Here is a 26,552-nt window from a genome sequence, read left to right as displayed (position 1 = left end):
TGACTATGTCCTGTTTCACAAGAAAACATGGGAAATGTGTTTTAAAAAATCCATCAATAAAATAGATACTGTACTGCATTTACATGCTAGAAAATAAGAATACATCTGCAAAAGCGAAGTCAGGATTATTTTTTTTAACAACATACCTACAATTTCCTTATGTACTACACATTCCTCAACCCGGACATGTCATTGTGGTTTGAGGCCAAACTAGTTAACATAAATGCTCTCGAGGCCAGGTACCAGGCATCCTCAATACTCCAGGGGTTCCGATCACTTACGATCTCTACACCCATGGACTATGTCATTGTAAAACTGGAGGCAGGTAATTTCGTCATTTGATGTACATCAAAATAGCCGTATAACGGTACACTGTGGTTGACTGTGTGGATTTGATATTGGGCGTCGCTCTCTCTGTAGTCTTCAAAAGAAATATTTTCAGGCCTGTGATTGATTCAGCTGTTTTCCGCTGAGCTGCCTCCAGTTTTACTATGAGATAGTCCAGGGGTGTAGAGATCGAAGTGATCGGAACCCCTGGAGTATCGGGGATAGGTACCAAGTCAAACCGTATGTAGCAATATATTCCTTGTTTACACATGTTATGTGATTTGAGGATTGTCGCACAATGTTATTTCCCAGATTGATTTTTACAAAGATTCATTTTCATTAATTTCCTGTTTTGATAGAGAAGTTGCGCAAGAATTCGACACATGAAAATATATCCACATTTACTTTAGAGCATTTTGGTTCAGGTAAGTAATCGTCAGAAACAGAAGTGAAATTTGTATCAAATATCTTGGATATGCACGCAAAAAACATACTTTTTAAAAGCACTTATAAACACATAAAAGATAAGAGTGGTTTCCTCAAGATATTTATTAACGGGAAACAGCAAAAACATTTTTCGGGCTAGAAAGACCCTCAAATAATTACCACACATACATCCTTCTTTGCGCAAGTTTACACTTGATACATCCTCGATACTCAAGGGGTTCCGATCATTTACGATCTCTACACCCCTGGACTATCTCATAGTGAAATTGAAGGCAGCTCAGCGGAAAACATTTGACCAATCACAGGCTAGCAAAGAATTCCTTTGAAGACTACGAAGAGAGCGACGCCTAACATCAAAGCCACATAATCAACCACAGTGTACCGTTATACGGCTCTTTTGATGTACATCAAAGGACTAAATTACCTGTTCTGCTCTGTTGCCTTCAGTTTTATCACGAGATAGTCCAGGGGTGTAGAGATCGTAAGTGATCGGAACCCCTGGAGTATCGAGGATGCACTTGATAGTGCGTGACCACACCCATAAGATAATCATTCTACAGATCAACGATAAAGGACTACATGGAACTGTTTGAAATGGTGAGATTTCTCTGTTAGAGAAGTTATCCACTAAGGGACAACCATATCTACTACGAGCCATGATAATCAAGAGGCATCCACACAAGTCAAGACAGGCTTCCTTTTGATACAGTTTTCAGCCAAATTTTCAGCCAAAGCTGACATAGATATCCCATACAAAGCTATTCTATGTATGTGTCTTCAAGTGTCTCTGTAAGCTGTTCGTTTGATTAAACGACTTACCACAGATATAACATTTAAATGGTTTATCTCCTGTATGTGTCCTTAAGTGTCTTTGTACTTTGAATGAATTAGAAAATCCCTTACCACAGACATCACATTTGTATGGCTTCTCGCCTGTGTGTGTATTACGATGTCTCTTTAAGGAACCTAACGCACTAAAAACCTTATTACAAACACCGCATTGAAATGCATTCTTTTCTGAATGTGTCTTGAGGTGTCTCTTAAAGGTAGATGGTCACTGAACGCCTTACCACAGACATCACATTTGTATGGCTTCTCTCCTGTATGAGATCTGACATGTATCTCCAAGGTATTTAAAGTGCGTAGCCGCTTACCACATATATCACATTTGTATGGTTTTTCTGATTGTGTATGTGTCTTTAGGTGTGTTTGTAGGGTGCATGGTCTACCGAAGGCTTTCCCACATACATGGCATTGACATGGCCTCTCCCCTGTATGTATTCGTCTGTGTAGGATGAGTTTACTTGATGTATTGAACGCATTGTCACATAGGTCGCATTTGTATGGTTTTTCTGATTGTGTATGTGTCTTTAGGTGTGTTTGTAGGGTGCATGGTCTACCGAAGGCTTTCCCACATACATGGCATTGACATGGCCTCTCCCCTGTATGTATTCGTCTGTGTAGGATGAGTTTACTTGATGTATTGAACGCATTGTCACATAGGTCGCATTTGTATGGCTTCTCTTCTGTATGAAGCTCCAAGTGTTTTAGCATGTCATCCAAATGGCAAAACACCTTACCACAGACATGGCATTCTTGTAGATTCTCCTCTTGACATGTGGCAGTGCCTCCAAGACTCTGGTCACCATCGACTTTACCCAATCCAGAATTATTCGTTTGGCATGACATCTCATCAAACTTTGTAGCGTTCACTGATAATAGGTTACTATCTCCTGCATTACCTAAATCTTCTTCGTTGCAGATTTCGGATTTGCTTAATTTCCTTCTTTTATGGCTTAAGAGGCGATGTCTTTTAAGGATATCTGTTCTTGCAAACAGTTCACCACAGACATCACACGTATATGGCTTCTCTCCTGTATGAATCATGCGGTGTCTTTTCATGTTATTTGAATTTGTAAACGCCTTACCACAAACATCACATTTGAAGGGTTTCTCTCCAGTATGTATCATGCGGTGTTTCTTCAGCGTACCTGATTTACTGAATACTGCACCGCATATCACATGCATACTGCTTCTTTTTCGCATGTATCAAGAAGTGCGTTTTAAGATTATACAAATCTCTGAATTTTCTACCACATAGATGGCATTTGTTTTGTTTCTCTCCTTTATGTTTTCTTTTGTGTGGCTGAATGTAATGGCTTCTAAACATTTTACCACCTTCATCAGGCCTGTATGTTTTATCTCGTGTTTGAGTCCTTAGTCCTGTCTTCATATAATGCGACTTTTTAAACACACCATCACCATCCCCAGTTTCGATTTGCTTCTCTTTTGTCTGATAGGACGTCTCGTCGATATTTGTTTTATTTATTACTTGCTCATCATTTGTCATATTGAACTCTTCATTAGAGTCATCTAATCCGTTAGACTTCTTTTCTGTATGTTTTCTGCGATGTCTTTGAAGACTATCTATTCTTGTAAACGGCTTACCGCAGACACCGCACGTGAATGGCTTCTCTCCTGTATGTATCTTGATGTGTCTTTTTAAGTTATAAGTCTCACTGAATGCTTTCCCACAGAACTCACACTTTACGTCACCTGTACATGTATTACCTAACTTGTTGCTGCAGTTATCCACTTGGTTACACTCCCGCCCCGTATGTCCTCTGATGTGAACCTGAAGTTGATCACTTCGGCTAAATTGTTTACCACAAATGTCACATGCGACAGACTTTTCTTTTGTATGAATCTTTAGACAATCGTATGTCTTCTCTTCTGTTTGTGTCATGGAGTGTGCATCTTTTGTATCGACGTGTCTTTGTTCGCCACTTGTAAAACTGATCTCTTCCGATTCGTCAGAACTCTCTTCTGTGTGTGTTTTATGATGTGCCTGAAGGATAGCATTCCTTCTAAAGGTCTTACCACACACGTCACACTCGTATGGTTTATCTTCGGTCTGTTTAAGAAGGCTACCAGCTGACTCAACAAGTCCATTCTTACGGAGGCCACTTGTGAGTGGATTCGTCCCTGTATGTGTAACGATTGGGTTCTGAAGACTACCCGACTCATGGACGTCACTTGTGAGTGGATGCTCTCCTGTATGTGTAACGATTAGGTTCTGAAGACTACCTGAGTCATGTACATCACTCGGGTGTGGATTCTCTCCTGTATGAGTAACGATTAGGTTCTGAAGACTACCTGAGTCATGTACATCACTCGGGTGTGGATTCTCTCCTGTATGTGTAACGATTGGGTTCTGAAGACTACCTGACTCATGGACGTCACTTGTGAGTGGATTCTCTCCTGTATGTGTAACGATTGGGTTCTGAAGACTACCCGACTCATGGACGTCACTTGTGAGTGGATGCTCTCCTGTATGTGTAACGATTGGGTTCTGAAGACTACCCGACTCATGGACGTCACTTGTGAGTGGATGCTCTCCTGTATGTGTAACGATTGGGTTCTGAAGACTACCCGACTCATGGACATCACTTGGGTGTGGATTCTCTCCTGTATGTGTAACGATTGGGTTCTGAAGACTACCCGACTCATGGACGTTACTTGTGAGTGGATTCTCTCCTGTATGTGTAACGATTGGGTTCTGAAGACTACCCGACTCATGGACGTCACTTGTGAGTGGATTCTCTCCTGTATGTGTAACGATTGGGTTCTGAAGACTACCCGACTCATGGACGTCACTTGTGAGTGGATGCTCTCCTGTATGTGTAACGATTGGGTTCTGAAGACTACCCGACTCATGGACGTCACTCGGGTGTGGATTCTCTCCTGTATGTGTAACGATTGGGTTCTGAAGACTACCCGACTCATGGACATCACTTGGGTGTGGATTCTCTCCTGTATGTGTAACGATTGGGTTCTGAAGACTACCCGACTCATGGACATCACTTGGGTGTGGATTCTCTCCGTTATGCATATTGTCATTGAACTCACTTGATCTACTGGTCACTGTTTTATATGGCTGCTCATCTACATGCGTTCTAATTGGTGTTCTGATGTCATTTGTAAAATTACAATTTTGTTCAATGACAGCGTTCGATCCTTGTATTTTAAATATTTGGAGATGTGTCGATTGGTCCCCTGGTTCAGTTAACTCCTCCTTGATATAATCTGGACACATACTGCCTGTCCGGAGATACCTTTTTACTGTTTGAGCCACACTAAACTCTGTACGTGTAATCGATGACATTTTCCTAGTCTTCTGTTCTTATGACCTCTGAGCAGCCTACTTCTATTTTATTCTTTCACCTGAAAGGACAAAACATAGAAAGTAATATTAAGTTTTATTTTTTGCGATACACTGTAGAAACATTAAGGTTACTATAAATGTTTTCATTTTCGTGAGACACAGATTTTCGCGTATGCGAGGGCTCAAACGCGAATTCAAATATTTAACAAGTAATTGTATAAAAGATTATTGACATTGTGAAGATATTTTACTGCTCTTGATCGCGAATTAATGTTTTTGTGAATATGTTGAAACTAACGAATACACAAATACAGTATGAGCGAATATAAAGTTATGATCAATATACTTCTAAACTTGACAAAAAATACATCCAGGCCACGATATAATTCCGAGTAACGTGGTAGAGAGTTAATTCTAAAAAAAAACAAATATCACAAAAAATAACTGTTATCAGAAGCAGGATACGTGATGCAAGATGGACAAACTACTGTAGATAAAAGTTACTTAAAATGCCTGAACGAGAACATCTGAATAAAGAATATTCTAAGACAAACTGTGCTAATTATCAACGATTATAGTAAACTACTTTGTGTCCCCGTAAACTAAATTCCTGGTCTTTTCTGTTTCAAACATATTCGCAAGTACATAAACTTTTAAAATTAATGAAAATTCCTTTAAATAACATTCTTTTATCAATGTATACATTTTATACGTTTCATTTACTAAATATATAAATCACCTTCGAGGAAGATTTGTATCCCGCAAAAACAAAGTGGACAGCAGGATGTGAAAGGCCACAAATTACTCGTGTGGATCAAGTAAATTACTTTAAATACTTACTTTTTAGAAGAATGAACCAGTTTTATGAAGAAAAAAAAATCTTACAAGAATCGACCAGTTTTATGAAGGTTTTTTCTTAAAAGAATCGACCAGTTTTATAAAGATTTTTTCTTAAAAGAATCTAACAGTTTTATTTGAGATTTTTCTAAAAGAATCGACCAGTTTTATGAAGATTTTTCTCAGAAGAATCGACCAGTTTTATGACGATTTTGTGCACATGCAAGATATGAAATCATAACTCCACCACAAAGGACCTGTTACACCTACCATTGAATTTTGCCCACGAACCAATTGCATTTTTCAGGTGCATTTTGTAATACTATGCCAGAGATCCTGTAAGATACATTCAAAAAATTCAATAGACCCATGGGGCCTGTGTTACGGACGAATTAATGTTGCCTTCGTTTTTTTTGGTCCAAAACTAACTACATCAAATTAATGTTCAACTTCGTATAAAGATATCTGAAAAGTATATATTTCTAGAAATTTTGACTGAATATGCGAGGCTTAATAAAATAAATAAACTTTTTACAGAGTGTTGAATCTAAAAAAACGGCCAAATTTGAAAGCCTTTATTTAGCAATATCAAATTTTCAACGAAGTGGTACACCCACTTCCTGTTCTTGTACAACAAAAATATTTTGTGAATACATGGCCTATAATGTCAACAAAAGATAATGACAATTTAAGAAAATTCTGAAACTGATAAAGTTGTCATCTAAAGATAAAACTGTTGGAAGGTCTATTTTTAGAAACTTCAAGCAAATACTATAACTTGGAATTTTTAATAATTAGGAAAACAAAATTATTTTCAAATATATTCACGATTACATCACTGAAGATTCATCTAATGTTCAAAACAATTTGTATTGATAATATAGTGAAATAACAGCATATGGATGCCTCAACCAGAAAATGTAAGGAAATTCTATGGGGGATTTTTAAACTTTTTAAATTTTTTATTTCAATGGCTCCCTCACTTCCGGTTATTGTACAACTACATATTTTTGTGATTTGCAAAGTACATAATATCAAGTGACCATAGTGAAAATTATGCAAATATCGAATTTCATTTACAAAAATGTATGTCTTAGAGAACAAAAAAGAGACAAATTGATTGGTAAGAATAAGTTTATTTACAAAACTAAGTACTAGTAGACAAATTAATAATCTCGAGTAGTTAATGGTTATATTGATTTGGTATAGTTTAAAATTTTAGTACATCTTTTCTATGACAGGGGTCACATTGTTATGAGCTACCAAGTTTGTTTAAATGAACGACCTTAGCAATGACACTAACCTTCATTCAAGGTCACAGGTGTCAAATAGGCTTTAATTTTTTTTTAAATGACTTTAAATTGTGAGCTTTTCTTTATAAAACTGATGAAGTCGCTCCCGTACCACCTCAACCCCCACCCCATACACACACACACCATCACACACACACACGTTTACCTTCACTTAAATTTTAAAGTGACATCAAATGTTATCTCCCCTTGGATAGTCACTTAATTTCGCCTAATACTCCGGCAGGTTTCTCTTACTAATATCATAAAACAAAACCTACATTGTTGTTTATGTGATAGGTATTAGTCTAAGATTTCTCTCAGATAATCGGGATGTTTCTAGACCTACAACCACTGCGAATATTCAACTGCAAGTACAATAGAGCATTTCAACTGTGAATCTCGAAAAAAAGTCGTTGGCCGTTGGTCGACATTTAGTCATTCAGTGTCATAATCTCATTTGGACGGCTTCTCTCTAGAATGTGTCTCGAGATGCCTTTGTAGGTTGCCTGCCTTTACAAATACCCTATCACAGTCCCCACATGGGTGGGAGGATTTCTCGTCCGTGTGTGTCTTCAGGTGTGACTTCAGAGAAACACTAAATCCTTTACCACAGACATCACATGTGTGTAACTTTTCTCCTGTGTGCGTCCTCATGTGTCTCCTCAGGTTACTTGAACAATTGAACCCCACACTGCAGACCTTGCATTTATAAGGCTTCTCGTCTGTATGACTCTTAAGGTGCCTTTTTAGATTGCTTGCGTTACTAAACTTCCTACGACATACATTACATTGGTGAGGTTGCTCTCCGTTATGTACCGTCTTGATGTGTATCTGTAGGTAACTGGAATCACTTAATCCCTTACCACAGATATCACATGTGCATGGTTTTGTTCCTGTATGTGACGTGAGATGCCTCTTCAGATTACTCAGATCACTAAATCCCTTTCCACACATATCGCACTGGTATGGTTTCTCACCTGTATGTGTCCTGAGGTGGGATTTAAGAGCATCAGCTACGCTAAATCTGCTTCCACAAACTTCACACTTGTAGGGCTTCTCTCCTGTGTGCGTCTTCAGGTGTCTCTTTAGGTTACTTGAAATTTTAAACCCCATACCACATACATCACATTTATAAGGTTTCTCGCCTGTATGCGTCCTGACATGCCGTTGAAGATTACTTGCAATACTAAAGCTTTTATGACATACAGTACATTCGTATGGTTTGTCTCCTGTATGTGTCCTTTTGTGGTTCATTAGAACACCTGAACTGTTGAATCCTTTACCGCACACATCACATTTGTAGGGCTTCTCGCCGTTGTGTGTCCTAATATGTCGGTGTAAGTTACCTGACATACTAAACTCTTTACCACAAATGTTGCATTTGTAAGGCGTTTCCCCTGTATGTGTTCTCATATGGTCTCGTCTGTCGCCTATCAGTCTAAACGCCTTACCACAGACATCGCATTTGTACGGCCTTTTACCAGTATGTACACTGAAGTGTCTCTTTCGTACATCGGCCGTGGTAAACCCTTTACCACAGACTTCACATTTGAAAGGCTTCTCTCCTGTATGTGAACTGATATGGCCTCGTAGTTCCGATTCGGTAACAAAACCTTTGCCACAAACATCGCATTTGTATGGCTTCACTACAGAATGTATCGTGCGAAAGTGTTTTGTTTTCGCATATGGATCACTAAATGCTTTACCACATACTTCACATTTGTAAGGCTTCTCTCCTGTATGAGTTAGAAGATGTGTCTTCAGGTGACCTGGCCGACCAAACCCCTTACCACAGACATCACATATGTGTGGCTTCTCGCCTGTATGTATCTTGAGGTGCTTCTTAAGGTTATTTGAACCACTAAACGATTGATGACATACTTGACAACGGTATGGCCTTTCCCCCGTATGTATCTTTTTGTGTGTAAATAGGTTACTCGCCTGACTAAACCCCTTACCACAGACATCACACATGTATGGTTTCTCGTTTGTATGTGTTCTCATGTGTACAGTCAAGCTAAATGACCGAACAAATCCCTTACCACAGACATCACACTTGTGTGGTATATCGTCTGTGTGTGTTATCAGATGATCCTTCAAGTTCTCTGACCGACTATAACTCTTACCACAGACGTCACACTTGAATGGCTTCTCTCCCGTATGTGTCCTGATATGTCTCTGCAGTTGTGAATTACAACTTAACTCCTTATCACATACATCACATACGTATCGCTTTCGTTTTTTATGTGATTTGATTGGCCTCTTCAGGTGACATGTTGGTTTCCGACAGACATCACATGTATATGAATCCCTCGCATGTCGTGTCTTCAGTTGTGTCTTCAGGATGTCGGAATCACTACATGTTTTACCACAGACACCACAATTGCGAGGTTTCGCTTTTGTTCGTATCTTGATGTGTCTTTTCTGTGTCTCTATGCCATTCAATACTTCCCCACTGCCATCACAATTGCGAGGTTTCGCTTTTGTTTGTATCTTGATGTGTCTTTTCTGTGTCGCTGTGTCATTCGATCTATCCCCACTGCCATCACACCTGTCTGCATTTTCCTCACTGCGTCTGTTGTTATGTGCCTTGAGTGTCTGAGCTACACTAAACTGGGTACGTGTTACTACAGACATCACACAAGAATAGATAGGTAAACTGTCTTTTAGTATTAGCTGATTTTTCGGAATGGTCGTCTGATATGTTCACCTAAAACGAAAAACAAAATGGACTATCTATTGACAATTAACGCTCATGGATCGTGAACAAGTCTATTGACAGTTAACGCTCATGGATTGTGGACAAGCATAAAGATATCTGTTAACAGTTAACGCTTGTGGATCGTGGACTAGCATAAAGCTATCTGTTAACAGTTAACGCTTGTGGATCGTGGACTAGCATAAAGCTATCTACTGACAGTTAACGCTCATGGATCGTGGACTAGCATAAAGATATCTACTGACAGTTAACGCTCATGGATCGTGGACAAGCATAAAGCTATCTACTGACAGTTAACGCTCATGGATCGTGGACAAGCATAAAGATATCTACTGACAGTTAACGCTCATGGATCGTGGACTAGCATAAAGCTATCTACTGACAGTTAACGCTCATGGATCGTGGACAAGCATAAAGATATCTGTTAACAATTAACGCTCATGGATCGTGAACAAGTCTATTGACAGTTAACGCTCATGGATTGTGGACAAGCATAAAGATATCTGTTAACAGTTAACGCTTGTGGATCGTGGACTAGCATAAAGCTATCTGTTAACAGTTAACGCTTGTGGATCGTGGACTAGCATAAAGCTATCTACTGACAGTTAACGCTCATGGATCGTGGACTAGCATAAAGATATCTACTGACAGTTAACGCTCATGGATCGTGGACAAGCATAAAGCTATCTACTGACAGTTAACGCTCATGGATCGTGGACAAGCATAAAGATATCTACTGACAGTTAACGCTCATGGATCGTGGACTAGCATAAAGCTATCTACTGACAGTTAACGCTCATGGATCGTCGTGGACAAGCATAAAGATATCTGTTAACAGTTAACGCTCATGGATCGTGGACAAGCATAAAGATATCTATTGACAGTTAACGCTCATGGATCGTGGACAAGCATAAAGAACCCACGTGTAATCTGAAATTTTCCATGGAATGGCTTTACCGTATATCATCACTAGTAGTGTGTACTTTCTTTCTTGGTTTGGAATTTTGATATGATTTCTCGGATATTAATGTTTATGTTTAGCCGATGAAGCAATAGTGACAATAATAACAAAAAGTAGAATTCGCTGATTTTACAGTCGTGGTTTCCAACCAAGGACGTAGATGACGAGGATTAATCACTCAGGGTTTTAGACGAATACGTCGCGAGCGCGTTTATGTTTGTGCAATGACCGTGACGTTGGGCGACGGTTGATTTTACTTTCAGTTACTGCAGTTTAACTGCTATTGAAAGCGTACGTTTAATGAATGATGCTGAGCTCTGCTTATATTTTCCGTCTTTGGTTTGAAATCGAACTAAAATGCTAATACATTTGTAAATGTGAATTCAGTTTTCAGTCAGGCATGTCTGAAGTAATACAATGCTAGAGGCACAGCGAGCGTTTGGGGAAAAACTGACTTTCACTAACATTAGCGCAGCTGGAGAAAGTCCCTGTATCTTAAATGATTTTAAAGTAATTTATTCTCAGTGTTATTCAAAGTTAAGGAAATATGATGGATATGAAGTATTGAAGATAAAGCTGACATAGAAAGTTTACTTTTCATTTATTTATATTTAAGAATAAATATTAAAAAAAATGCCAAATATCCGTGCTGTTTGGGATAAGAAACGGCTGATGATTTCCCTCCTTGATTAAAAGATGGTAATGTACTGGCCATTGTTTTTCAGCTGTGCCAACAATGACACCCAATTTAAACAACATCTATATATGATACACATACAACTCAGATCGGATTAATGCGCTCCCGGTATTTGTTTTTAAAAAATGTGTCTAATTACTTTCCCAGAGTCTTAGCAGGGGCGTAGGAAGCTAAAAATGCTTATTTGAAAGAAAAAAGGGTCCTCCTGCACATTTTCCATACTTCATTCTAGAAAATTTTCCGCTGCGCGGCGCATTTCCTAAAACGTTCAAGCACATAATGTCAAACCTTAAATAGTAAAAATTCAATACACACGAACTAGACTAAAAATGTCCATCACGGGATTCTATGTATTATTAAAAAAATGCTCTTAAAAGATCAATTTGTTTATATGTCTTAGCGAGACAATTAATTCATTTTTTATGTTACACAACAATGTGCCGATGGTATGAAGCCAGTATATATTCAGATCGAGTAGGATTGCATAATTTTATGACGACACAATTATCATTTCTAAATGCAGGTAGCTTTAAATCGAAAAATTACCATGTTAAGAACGCTTTATAATCATTAAAATACATTGTAAAACTCATCTCGGTCAATCTAAAATGCATCGTAAAACTCGTCTCAGCCATTCTAAATCGTATTTTTTTCCCGGGGAGACCTTTGGGCGCTCGAATTCATCAAAATGCATCGTATATTGATGCATTGAAACGGTGTTTTTTTTCCGGGGGAGACCCCCGGACCCCCATCCCCCATAACACTAAAATCTCGCGCTTTCGGGCGCTCGCAAAATCATCAAAATACATTGTAAAACTCATCTCAGCCATTCTAAATTACAGTATTTTTTCTCAGGGTTCACCCTCAGTTATATCTAAATCTTTTTTCGTTTATTATAATTATTTTGCTTGGTGTACATTTCTTATATATATAATGAAATAAGTGTATCATGGTCTATAGAAAGTAATGTTATAACACAGTATGGACTAATGCTGCGCTGTTTGTTAGCAAGAATATTTTTAATTATTTTGGAAATTTATATTAGTTACACTCTTCTGGCGTTCTTACATCCTTATTTTCTAAAACAAAATCAAGAAACAAACTTATATGATTACTGATTCAATATTTATTTAACGGAATAAAGAGCTTTATGTTGCATTGACTTACAGGTAAAGTGTTGAATACTAGCAATGTCTACATTTTGTATTTCACATGTTTTGTAAAAAAATAAATATATAACAGAGAATGAATAACTTTATCGTTTTCACATTGAGTTACATGTATCTTTCAAAGTATGCCTGACTATGCGTGGGTACTACCAGAACTTTGATTTGCGTTGTCACACGAGGATTTTGCCGATGTTTGATAAATGTACCATTTGATAAATTCTACACCGAATTTAACTTGAACACAATGGGTGAAAATATTTGGCGGTAATAAGAAGGTACCCTTACATACTTATGTTTTGTGTGAAATATAATAATTATTGTTTTAGCTCAATATACATTATAGCAGTAACCATTTCTCCTATAGTTATTCCTTATTAACATAATTTGTATATCAATGCATTTGTATTTTAACTTATTTCTTTTGAATATTAATAAGTTACGTTTTACTGATGCAAATATCACAACTTTTTAAATACACCTTTATCTAATCCTTGTCATAATTCTATTGACTGCAATATGATATAATTGTGGAAGAAACTGATCACACAAGTAGTGGTTGTTGAGTATGGTATTTATTCCACACTCGTAAGTTATTTTTTTAAACTTTCAACTTACTCGTGTGAAATAATGCCCATACCCAGCAACCATTCGATCAATGTGTGTGTCACCTCTATTTTCATATCAGACATACATGACAGACATAGATTAACTTAATTATCATAATACTGTAATTTTATTATCTTCACACGCACATGTTATTATGCTATTACAGTATTTTGAGTCGCACATGGATGCCCTTATTTGCTTAGCTAAAAGATCCACCTTATGGTAAAGGGATGGGTGTTTTCACGATGAAATGAAAACTAAATAGTGGTCATGACCAATTGGTATGTTGTGTACATGTATGTCGAAATTCTTTATGATATATTTAATAAAAGTTGAAAATATTGATTGGGTCATCTTCCAGCATTCATATGACATCTTTAAATGGAATTGCTAGGGTATTATGTACAAATTAATATAGCAATCTACTCATGGCCTTTTCTAACAAACAAATAAACTTACCAGGGTGAATTTTCTCCGGTACGATACTCCAAATGGCGTGGTAAGCGTAGGAGCTATGTAGCTGTTGTTGTACAAATTTTGTATTTGTGTATGGTACGGTTCAGTGATAAGATAATATCGCGGAAAGGACATATATCTATAGAACGACAAGATGTAGTCAGTATGGAATGTGACCTCAAACGGTGTGTGTGTGTTGGGGATGTATGAATTCACATCAATGAACACCTTTATGGCCTTTGCTTTTCGCCTACCAATTTTAGGTCAGACCGTTCAGTTTTCCATTCCACTTCTTGTGTTATATCTCTGAAGCAATCCCCATATTTGTTGAAAATAGAGAAATGTCTTACACACATACTATTAACATGTTATTTGTACCATGGAATGAAATATAGTGTGGTATAGATAAACCATGCAAAAATATATCACGGCACATAAACAGGTTAAATACATCACTTGCGAACATGATAATAGTATACCATGGTACATGCAGAAAAAGGTAAAATTACTTCATTTTGTTGTACCTTAGAAGTGTAACATATCGTGGATGTGGTACCCAAATAAGTAAATTATAACCAAATTTGCCTCGTTCATGTATTTAAATATAATCTGTTACGTCGAATGGTATTTGTAGCTATTTAATGAATAACCTATTGTTTGAGATAGCATTGTTAGCTTGGCTGTGTATAATTCATTAGCACGCAGTGCTATCAATGCTGTGGAAGTTAAACCATTTTTCATAAATGTCAACTTGTCATAGTTAACTTCCTCTTAATTTACATTTTCAAGGTCAAAACCTCAGGTCTTTCACTATAGAATTACCGGAGTATTTGATGAACTATATATCACCATAATCTGTATCTGCAGATGCGTTTCATGCCAGTCTAAACTTAAGGTTGTTAATTGCTTTCAATATGAACGTTTTCGTAACTTTTAAATACAATGTAATATGTCTGCCATTTGTCTCTGCCTTCACTGCTTTCTTTTCTCTTAGATTCACCTGCTTATAATTATTTGATGGTTTATTTTCTTATTTTTTTTTTGCCGTATCCCATTTATTTCTTCTTTTCTTTAATCCCCCCTCCCCGAAAATATACATTGTAGATATTTAAAAAAGGGAAAAAAGAAAACAATGTAATAATATGCGATCTGAAAAGCTGCTTTATGATAAATTCTTGATAGTAATGAAATATGTTAGTACCTTTTTTACCTAAAAATTGACATTTTCAATACATACTCAACATACATGTAATTAAAATGATATAAACTGTTTGGAACTGTCTGCTTATTTAAATTAAAAGAAATTATGGATAAAAAATAAGTGGTATAACTGACTAAATAGCTAACAGCCATGTTTTTTGGGTTTTTTTTTTTATTTCTATCACGTAAACAAATCATCTTAAATACAATAAAAAGTATTTTTTGAAGAATGTAATTACAAACTAATTTTGTTTATAGTCAAATATTAGTATTTTCTTTTCCCCGGAGGATGTTAATATTGCCTCATTACAAAAATAAAATGACTATTTATAATAATTCATCATTTTTTTCTCCATTTTATCACTAAAGTTGGACTCCACATGTATTTAATTTTGTACCCCTAATACAATGTATTACAAATTTAGGCAGACATTACTCTTTAAAAGTTGTCATTTGTGTGATTTTCCCAGTTTTCTTAATCTTGTAATAATTCATTATGATAAAAATTATTTCTCCAAATTTTGATTTTCATATACATTTTTTCTGCTATATTACAGAGGATCACTAATCTAACAAGATATCCCAGAGGGATCTTGGCGCCGACCAAAAAATTATTTATATTTGACAATGGAAAGAGGGATCTTTTCTCTGCTTTTCCAACTTCAACTACAAACTACATAATGAATTTGAGAATGATCCCTTTAGTACTTTTTGAGAAATAGCGGTAACAAACTTCAACTATCAAATTACATGATGGCAACCTGTCGGCCATCTTGTTAACCAACCGGTCCCAAAATGGAATAATATACACAGGAAGGACCCAAGGAGAACCTACATGTGAAATCTGAGACCGATTCCATCAGTACTGTCTGAGAAATACCTGTCGGCCATCTTGATGATCGATCGGTTCCAAAATACAATATGCACAACTTGGGTCCTTTGGGAACCTATATATGAAATTTGAGAAAGATCCCTTGAGCAGTTTCTGAGACATAGAGGTAAGAAGAATTGTTAATGGACGGAAGGGCGGACGGTTGGACCACGGACGAAAGGCCAAACGCCAAAAGCAGGCTAATTTCACACTAAATAGATTGTGAGAGGAAACAAAGTCACTTATGATATGGAACGCTGCTTTGTGGTATGGAAAAAAGGCGCAATGGCCTTAACGGTCATCTGACTATTAGCACAATACAACACATCATAGAATATAGAAGTGGTAAACAATGAAGGCAATACAAAAGAACTCTTTTAATAGAATAATTTCAGGTTCTGATATAATTGATGAATTAGACCTTGAATAAAGATTTTAGCCTATTTGACCCCTTTGACCTAGAATGTCGGTCAAGGTAATTCATTTGAACACACATGATAGCCCTTCATCCCAGCATGTCACAGGCCCAATATCAGAGCTCTAGGCCTCTCAGTTATTCACAAGAAGTCGCTTAAGATTTTATTGAGCTTATATAACCCATGTTTCCTTGAATGAAGGCCAAGGTAATTCATTTGAACAAACTTGGTAGCCCTTCATCCCAGCATGCCATATGCCAAATATCAGAAACCTAGGCCTCTCAGTTATTCGCTTAAAGTTCTTAGCCTATTTGACCCCTGTGATAGCCCTTTATGCCAACATGTTGCAGGCCCAATATGAGTACTCTAATGAAAAGTTTAGGCACGGCGCACGGCGCACGGCGCACGACGACGGACGAAGCATGATTGGTCCTAAAAAAGAAGAAACTGGCTTTGTCTTGTTGCTAGAAAAATCTTTAACCCTGGCAATATTGTATTGCTTATGTAAGAGCACAGCAAATTTCTCAACTTTCTGTTATATCTTAATAATTAATTTTTCTTTGTTTTCATACCAAATCTGCCTTTCTGATTGGCGAATATTTTTTTTGCATACCACTATGAAAAAAAAATCCGAGAATGGCGCGAAACCCCGACGTTATCGTGACGTCACAATATAAACATTGACGTTGCGTATTGATTCGGAAAAAAGAATCCTTTGAAAAAACACTATAATGTTGCATTTAAACATACTTCATTTTATCAAATAGAGTATAAAATTAATTATAAGTATTGATGTCACTATTTTTTTTTAATTTTATCGGGGTATGAGAAAAAATAGTTTGCAAACTTTTGTGAGAATCCGCTACAGAAAATCATTTTACATCTTGTTACCTATGTCGTATAAAGTCTGAAATCTAGCAAACTTTTGTCATCAAAAGATATAGAATCAATCAGAAATACTTGTTATGGTAACAGTGGAACACAGAAATTGTCAAAACATGCATTACTTTTCGTTAAACAGACAATACATTTGAATTATTAATAAATGCAGATACATTGTATCTAATAATCTTGCCGGATATTCATTATTTTGTCGGTAGAAACCATAGAATTTCTAAAAGAACTGGAAAGACATGGAAAGAACATTTTTTTTATTTACAAATCAAAACGAACAAGCAAGATAAATTAAGTTATTTATCAAGAAAGAATGGTTGTGTTCGGATCTTGTGGATTCTAAGGACATGCTTTGTTTTGTATTATTTAATAGACTGATTTAACTATATGATTACAATTATTCTATTTACATACCAATATAAAGGAGAATGTAAACTATTTATCAAGAAACAAACTAATGCTGTTATCGATACCATTGTGGATTTTAACTTTGATTTCTTTGCTTTATAGACAGCTTAATTATTGACTTAGCTATCCCATCACAGCATGATGAAGAGTTATCTGCCCTTGCAGGCAGGTGTTGAATGTGACGTAATGTGCTTGCGAGCGACACGCCATATTTTTCGGAGTAAACGCAGGCAGGTGTTGAATGTGACGTAATGTGCTTGCGAGCGACACGCCATATTTTTCGGAGTAAACGACGTGAGTTTTGCTCACAAAATAGTGACATCACAATAGATACCTTCCTGTAAGGGAGATAACTCAGTAGCATACAAAGCCGGAATACTCCAAGGCAACGTTGCTTTTCCCAGATATAAGATTATACAATTCTGCGCTACCTTTGTCTTGTGTGTAACCTTACAATTCATGTTTAGAATATATTCGGCATATAAAAGAACAAAATTCTAAACAGATATCACATTGTATGTGACTTGCCAATATAATTATGTAATCTGTACATATATACATCATTTGATGAGACTCATCTTCTTTATCAGTCCGGAGGTTATTTCTCCTGGAACTTTGACGTCATAACTTCCTTACCATGTATATCATACTTGTGTAACAGAGTGTAATATCATCGATGTGCATATTGCTGTACTAACGGGTGTCTGTTTGTCATACGGGTTCTTGTGTCTGGTTGAGTCCAAAATGAGTATGCTATCTGTGTGCTGATTGGCTGGCGTGAACATACATTATATGTGACCAGGCAGGAGAATGGGTAAGTGAGTTGATTGTTGTGTCGTGTACTTGACTGTTAGTTTTCCTATTTTGTTAATAAATACTTAATTGTTTGTCTGTCTCTGTTTCTTATTAGCTAATTTACAATCCTTCGGACCTGAAGGATGGGAGAAATAGTTATCCTCCTGCTACATTTTTGGCGAACTTGCCAGGATCACTTGCACATCTTTTCTTTTATCCTTGTGGTAGGTCTTCGAATAATAACTAACCATTTCAAATGGCATCACTTGGGTTTTTTACGCCCATGTGTCATGAGGTGTCTCCGTAGATTACCTGACGAAGTGAACTGTTTCCCACACACATCACATGGGAACGGCGTCTCCCCAGTATGGGTTATGTGATGCCTCTTGAGAGAACCTGCTTCAGTAAACCTCATACCACAGGTATCACATTTGTATGGTTTCTCTCCAGTATGTGTCATCAGATGTCTCTTCAGATTACCAGATATAGAGAACGCTTTACCACACTTGTCACATTTGTGTGCCTTTTCTCCTTCGTGGGTGGTCTTGATATGAATCTGTAGATAATTTCGATCACTTAAATTCTTACCGCAGATTTCGCATTTGTACAGCTTATCTCCGGTATGAGTATTGTAATGCCTTTTTAGGTTACAAGCCTCACTAAATCTCATACCACAAATTTCACATTTGTGTGGTTTCTCTCCGGTATGTGTCCTAAGATGTTTCTTAAAATTACTTGCTGAACTGCACTTCACACCGCAAGTTTCACATTTATATGGCTTCTCTCCCGTATGAGTTCTAAGGTGTATCGCCCGACAACTTGACTGAGAAAACGCTTTACCACACACATCACATTTGTAGGGTTTTTCTCCTGTGTGTACCCTAATATGTCTCTTAAGTTGATCTGAATTACTTAGTCCCTTACCACAGATATCGCACTTGTATGGTTTTTCGCTAAGGTGTATCTGGCGATGTTTTCGTAGCGTACTTGACCGACCGAACCCCTTACCACAGACATCACATTTGTGTGTTTTCGCCAGGGGGACCCCTGAATGTGCCCTAACATGTTCCTTCAGGGATTGAGGCGCGCTAAATTCTTTACTACACACGTCACATTTATAAGGCTTCTCTCCTGTATGTATCCGAGTGTGTTGCTTAAGATTGCCTGAATCTGTGAACCCCTTACCACAGAAATCACATTTATGTGGCTTATCGCCTGTGTGTCTCCTTTGGTGAGCCCGTCGATTACTAAAAGTAGAAAACTTTTTACCACAGACATTGCATTCGTATGGACGTTCTCCTTTATGCGTTGCCCTAATGTGTGCCTGCAAATGTGAAACAAACATATGTCCCAAACCGCAGATTTCACATTTGGGCGGTTTTTCTCCTGAGTGGCTCTTGCGATGCTGTTGCAGATTGCTGACCTCCTTACCACAGATATCACACTGGTATGGTTTCTCTCCTGTATGTGTCATGTGGTGTTTCGTTAAAGAATCATTCCCAACGAATCCTTTTCCACAGATATCACATTTATGTGTCTTTTCTCCTGTATGTACCTTGACGTGTCTATTGAGGTTACTTGAATGTCTAAACAGCATACCACAGACATCACATTTATATGGCTTCTCGTCTGTGTGTATCCTTTGGTGTTTTCGAAAATAACTTGAAGAACTAAACCGCCCGCCACAGATGTCACAGCTGTATGGTTTATCCCCTGTATGTATTCTTTTATGGACAACCATATCACTCGAAGTACTAAACCCTTTACCGCATACGTCACATTTGTATGGCTTCTCTCCTGTATGTACCCTGTTATGTTGTATTAGGCTGTATGACGCGGTAAACTGTTTACCACAAAGTTTGCATTTGTATGGCTTTTGTCCTGTATGTATCCTCATATGTCTATGTGTATCTTTTTTCGTTATAAACGCCTTCCCACAAACATCACATTTATATGGCTTCTCTCCTGTATGTGTCATGATGTGTCTTTTAAGGTCAGACAACGTACCAATCTCCTTACCACATACATCGCATTTGTACGATGACTTCTCTCCTGTATGTGTCCTTGCGTGTCTCTGTAGGTTACCTGCCTGACTAAATACCTTACCACATACATTGCATTTGTATGGCTTCTCTCCTGTATGTGTCCTTGCGTGCTTCTGTAGGTTACCTGCCACACTAAACCCTTTACCACAAATATCGCATTTGAATGGTGACTCTTCTCTACGCCGTTGTGTCCTGAGGCGTTTCTGTTGTTTACTTGAGTCACATAATTCCCTACCACCAACAGCGCATGCGTCTTGTTTCTCTTTTGTTGGTGTCTTGAGTTGCCAATTCTGGTGACCTTGCCGTGCGTCATCCTTCCTACAGACATCACATTTGTATGGCTCATTTCCCTCGTGTGACTTGGGGTGTGTGGTAAATGTGTCTGACACACTACATGTTTTACCACAGACCTCACATATGTGAGATTTCACATTTGTGTGTGTCTCTGCGTGTGTCTCGGCGTGTGTCTCGGCGTGTGTCTCTAGTGCACTAGAATCACTAAATGTTCCACCGCAGACCTCACATATAAGAGGCTTCACATCACTTGACTCACTAAAGCCCTCAGCACATTTGAAATGTTCTTCCTCTCTTTTTGTATGTGTCTTCAGTGTCAGTTCTATACTGAACTCTGTTTGTGTTATAACAGACATCACGTGACCAGATAGTACTTTATCATCAGCCGTTTGAAGTCATACGTCTTATTCTTGCACCTGAAACAAAATTGGGGATTTTTGTTTAATCCAATTTAACAGAACATACAATTTTATGTATTTTATAATTCAATTTATCTGTAATAAGCAGTTTCATTGCCGTAAAACTATGTTTTCATTTCATAACGTAAACAATGGTCTCGTACATATGTAGTTTGTAACGTCACCTCTGATTGGTTGACACACTGGCGTATTGATTTCACAGAAAATAAGTCTACCAAAAATTGACAGGATAAGATTGAAATTAGATTTAAGAAGTATCATGTATCCTTGATACTCCAGGAGTTCCGATCACATGCGATCTCTACACTCCTGGATTATATCATAGTAAAACTGGAGGCAACAGAAAAGAACATGTAATGTAGTCCTTTGATGTAAATCAAAAGGGACTGTGGTTGATTATGTGGCTTTGAAGTTGGGCGTCGCTCTCACTCTGTAGTCTTCAAAGAAAATCTTTGCATGCTTGTGATTGGTTCAGATTTTTGCCCTGAGCTGCCTTCAGTTTTACTATGAGATTGTCCAGGGGTGTAGAGATCGTAAGTGATCGGAACCCTTGGAGTATCGAGGATGAAATAATAATATAAAAACATAATCTAGTCACACCCTAGATATGATATAGAAAATGAAAAAAAGGATGAATAGTATTGTTGTGATGGCGTCTCAGACCAATGGTTATGATATTGATGACACACAAAATATTATTGAATATCGATTTTCAAATATACACATATTTTATTCTGACTGTAGGAAACTAAACATATCTCCTCTGCTGTCAGCTCAATTGTAAAAGTTACAACCAACAGTACATACACAATTTGTACATTAAATTAAATTGTTGGGAAAATTACTAATATGAGTTCTGTTTATTCATCAAGTTATCTGTAGATAGCTGCTTTGTTTTACAGAAATCAGACATTGGATATGATAATTTAATTAGGTATGGAAATTGTTAATTGTATACGGTTTTTGTTTTAAATTATCAATAATTAATATTAATAATTATTAATATGATAAATTAAATGTAAGAATTCGATCCCAATTACGGGTCTTTATGAGAGACTTTGATGGATTTTTTGTGGTTATATACAAGAGGTTGGTTCTTCCAATGTTCAAAAGATCTGACTGTGTGTGATGTTTCGGCCTCCGATGGCAGGCTGTTCAATACGAGATCCACGGTTCGGTGAAGGAACGAATACTTCCGAATACTCAGGCGTGTTCTTTTTTATATATAATTTAAGTTTGTGTCCTTTGGTAATGTTGTTCTGGTATGGTGTTTTGAAATTAGAGAACTCGGGATCACATTTCTCTGTCATGATTTTGTATAGCTCTATTACATATGTATATCTCCTCTGGCTCTTCTATATGCCAATGTTGGTAGTTTCAGACGTTGTATTCTCTCAGGTAACGCTAGATTTACCATTCTAGTTATAGCTTGGTAGTTCTTCTTTGTACATTTTCAACTGATTCTATGTGTTAACTGAGACGTGGGCTCCAGACCTGGTTAGCAAACTCTAAGTGTGGTCTTACTAGTCCTTCATATAGGGCCGTGAATGTTGTCAGATCCGTGTATTCTAGTCCACCCTATGATCCCATTATGAAATTGGCCATGTCGATTTTTTCCAGATATATGAACATTAAATGTTAATTTATTTTCAATGGTAACTCCAATATATTTCTTGTGTTTTGCATAAGGAAGTTCCATTCCATCATCTAGATTTTACGTGAAGTTGACAATATCGCTTTTGTCGATTCGCAAAACTTTACACTTGTCTGGGTGGAAGAACAAAAGCCACTTTCATCAAGTCTTCCCTGTAGACCCTCGCAATCCTCTATATTAAATATAGCACAGTAGAATTTGGTGTAATCTGCAAAAAGAATGTGTGTGTTTCTGTACCTGTTATGTTTGGGAGGTCATTTACGTACAAGACAAATAGATCTGGTCCTAGGACGGATCCTTGTGGAATACCGCTCCTCACCTCTTTCCAGCATGAAGTGTCTGCATTCATTGTTACGTGTTCTTTGCAATTGAGAAGGAGGGCCTTAATCCAGATTGTAATTTTACAGGTAAATTCGTACATGCTCATTTTATGGACGAGTCGGTGGTGGACCATTTCAAAATGCTTTCATGAAATCACAATAAATCACATCAATGCATCCTCCTGCATCCAGGATGTCCATCTAGATGTCGATTACTTGAATTAGTTCCAAAACGATAGATCTCCCTTGAATAAATTCGAATTATTTCTTACTGAATAATTTATTAGTTTGCATGTTTGTCTTATGATTGTTTCTAATACTTTGCAATATAACACGTTAATCTGATAAGTCTATCATTACTGGTCGATTTATGATATCCCTTTTTGAAGATGGCTGTAACGTTAGTTTGCGTCCATTCTTCCTGAACGGCTCCAGTTTCAATTGAGATGTTGAAGATAATTGACAGTGGTAGACAAATAACAAGAGCTTAATTCCTTTATGGCTCGTGGATGAATGTTATCTGGGCCTGTTGATTTTGACCTGTTTTCAATCTGTGCCAATGTTTTAAATACAATATTGGGGTTTATCATTACATTTATTTCTTTATCTTTTATATGTTCTCCTCAGAATGTGTTTCCTTAGTAAATACACAGGCACGTTGATGCTCATCGGTACTAATAAGTCACAATTGTGCAATGTGTACATCCAGAGATTAAGATTACTTAATCATATACAAATAGCAATGTCTGCAATGGCCGCACATCTATATAGAGTCGAGACCGGACGGAAGCAACCCGACAGGACAGAAAAAAACCCAGTCCCTCCTCCTTCCCCACCCTCATAAAATAAACGAATACTTGAATAAAGAATTCTGAAGAAATTTATATTCATTTTTATCTGTATTTTTTGTTTTAACAAATTTAACTTTTTCACACTCAAACAGGGCAGATATGAACGTCACCGTTGCGTTCCGCCTCGGTGCATATATGGTACCAATATCCGGTGTATGACTATACACGGCTATAATTCATGGGCATAAAGATTACTTTATCAGCCCATGAAGGAAAAAATGGCGTCGCCGTTTGTTACGTTGCTTCTGATTGGCTGAGATGACGGCGTAATGATTTCATAGACAAACGAGTCCCAAAATGAATTTTGAATATTGAAGAGATTATCTTTAGTAAATTGAATTATAAGAATTAATTTGAATAGATTTTTTATGTTGTGGAAACATAACACAAAAATCTGAGTGTAATGTAACGACTTGTTTTGCTACGAACGTAATCATAGGCATAGAGTAAGAATGATACAATTAATTGGTTTTGCTCTGGGTTCGACTGCCGCGTTAGCTTGCAGATTTCTATGTCTCGCTACAATATTCAATGGTACTAGTGAGTATGGACAATGGACGACATTAAATTCATTTTACAGTTTATTAATATTTAACATGTGTAAAGGCGACAACAAGAAAATACCCGCGTGGCTCAATGGGAAGTAGTGTGTAATGGACAGTTTTGCTGCTAATATTCTCACGTTTTCGCTATCAGAATTAACTCCTACCCATCAATGAAAGACCGAGCACGTGGCGCTACACACCGGGCCGATTATCGATAGTTCAATCTCCAATTTCACAAACACCGTTCTCCAGCGAAGATTCTCAAAATATCTCCTTAACGGGTACTATCGAAACCCGTCTAAAAGCGAGATATGCCAAGTCCAACATTGCACAATTTCACAAGTATTTCAAACTCAAAAATATCGACTGACAGCGAAAAATACACACACAGTAATGTTAATGCATTTCCATACTATACGATAATAGCAAATTAGGGAAAGGATGGGCGACAAATATATAAAAATTACATAGGATTCAAAAACACAACCCTCACCTCTCAAGGCCCGGTAGAAAACTGAAAGTTTCGGCGCTTTCCCGAGATCTCGTGCCCAGCAAATTCCCGCCAAATTCTCGGTTAATATAATTTCCGGAAAATATAGCAACGAAGCGCACCGCAGCTTCGTTACAGTACTCTTATCATAAACCGCTTATCGGTTTATTTATAGTACACTCAGATTTTTGTGTTATATCTCCATAACATAAAAAATCTATTCAAGTTAATCCTTAAATTCTGATATAGCGATCGACAATGTTCACTGTTTACAGAATGTGAGCAGCAAAATGTTCTCGTGTCGTGTCATATTGTAAGATGTTTTGACATATTTATGATAAAGAATCATGTCACCAAACTTCCTCATTTATTATAATCTTCATAAATATCGACCAAGTAGTCGGAATCCTGGAGCGTATAGCAATTTGGTTTCCGACGTTATAACCACCCGTACACATACGAGGAGTCCATTGTATTACATGGTAATACAGTATATAACAGGGTACTACCGAGACATTTTGTTACCCTTGGAGTAACGAGGATGGGCAGGGAAGGTGACTTTATGGGAATATACATGTACGAGAGAACGTTTAAGCCATATTATACGTAGAAGTTGATGTATGTTTACATATGTATACACGTGTGGAGAATCATGACGTGGTCATTCCAATTCGATTTAAATCTCTCTGTCTCGGGAGTTATCTGCATATTACACGTGTTGCACACGCCCCAAAACAAAAAATAAAAACACTTACCGTTATACATGTGAGTTGTTGTTAGCATCTGTCAACATTAAACACGTGTATAGAGGGATGGATTTACTTGTACACATGTGTACATGTACGTCTCGTACCACGGAGCACATGGATGTTCTAGTGTCACGCTCTATATACAGTGTATACTCTCGTCAGTTGATAAGCCGGGAAGGATTTGTTATTTATTATCTCAAGAAGTGTCAATCTCTTTCTAAAGGGTCACCGAGACTGCCATGACGTCACCCTGGTCAGAAGAGTATAATAGTCGTTCTGACAATGACTGTTACTGCATACTTCTAACCTCTCACAAATAAAAAGTGTGGACAATACATGTCATGCTACCACAGTTGAGTCCGCAATAACCCCCTTTCATGGCCAATCAGGATTATTTGACCATGAACGGGGCTAAATCCTCCATTCATGGTCAATCAGAATTATTACGTGTGCAGTCGACCATGGTAACAAATGTTGTAAGAGAGGGGAGATAATCATTACTCACCTTGTTCTAATGATTAGATTAATCAATGTTTTTGTTGTAAATATTATATAATTTTATGTCGATCACTTGGAAGACGAGTGTCTGGCTCAAAGTGTTAAAATAAGTAAAGACAATTATTAAATTATTGTTATTATAAACTAACACATGCTGAAAAGATTTTTAAAAATACACTCATGCACTTCGCTCGGGTGTAATAAATCCCTTATTACTCAAAAGTCATGCAGGAACCTTTACATACTCTTTTTAGCGGACATTGAATTAAAATAATATATCAAACACGTGTTTGTTTTTTTTCTTCATTTTTCGGTACGAAAGCAAGAGAGGACCAAAATATGTCAAAGTAAAATTGAAGGCAATCCAGAAAAAAAACACCGGCCAGTCACAGAGGGAGAGAGAGAGAGAGAGAGTGTGTGTGAGAGA

At 37.3% G+C, this 26,552-nt stretch overlaps 2 protein-coding genes across 2 annotated transcripts; both read right to left on the bottom strand.

The window, feature by feature from the left end:
* Positions 1–2,644: 2,644 nt before the first annotated feature.
* On the bottom strand, positions 2,645–9,773 carry LOC138336535 (zinc finger protein 91-like). Its single transcript, XM_069286050.1, has 3 exons — positions 7,532–9,773; positions 5,286–5,353; positions 2,645–4,956 (listed from the first exon to the last, which is right to left on the bottom strand). Exons 1-3 carry the CDS (start codon positions 9,703–9,705, stop codon positions 2,771–2,773), a joined length of 4,428 nt encoding a protein of 1,475 aa, XP_069142151.1. The 5' UTR covers positions 9,706–9,773; the 3' UTR covers positions 2,645–2,770.
* Positions 9,774–17,869: 8,096 nt separating this feature from the next.
* Positions 17,870–26,362, bottom strand: LOC138304792 (zinc finger protein 493-like). The gene is made up of 2 exons (XM_069245068.1): positions 25,634–26,362; positions 17,870–21,015 (listed from the first exon to the last, which is right to left on the bottom strand). Exon 2 carries the CDS (start codon positions 20,953–20,955, stop codon positions 18,523–18,525), a length of 2,433 nt encoding a protein of 810 aa, XP_069101169.1. The 5' UTR covers positions 20,956–21,015; positions 25,634–26,362; the 3' UTR covers positions 17,870–18,522.
* Positions 26,363–26,552: the final 190 nt, after the last annotated feature.

Source organism: Argopecten irradians, chromosome 12, assembly GCF_041381155.1.
Source record: "Argopecten irradians isolate NY chromosome 12, Ai_NY, whole genome shotgun sequence".
NCBI classification, from domain to species: domain Eukaryota; kingdom Metazoa; phylum Mollusca; class Bivalvia; order Pectinida; family Pectinidae; genus Argopecten; species Argopecten irradians.
The sequence above is the reverse complement of the archived record's forward strand: the minus strand, read 5'-3'. Positions and strand labels throughout refer to the sequence as shown.

Excerpts from the sequence above, each read along its gene's own strand:
- LOC138336535 (XM_069286050.1), bottom strand. The coding sequence starts at position 9,705 with ATGTCTGTAGTAACACGTACCCAGTTTAGTGTAGCTCAGACACTCAAG. Across the intron at positions 5,354-7,531 it reads ACACATTCTAGAGAGAAGCC|AATTAACTCTCTACCACGTT; the intron begins GTCCAAATGAGA and ends GTTTTTTTTTAG. Across the intron at positions 4,957-5,285 it reads ATTTTTTGTCAAGTTTAGAA|AACAGAAGACTAGGAAAATG; the intron begins GTATATTGATCA and ends AGAGGTCATAAG.
- LOC138304792 (XM_069245068.1), bottom strand. The coding sequence starts at position 20,955 with ATGTCTGTTATAACACAAACAGAGTTCAGTATAGAACTGACACTGAAG.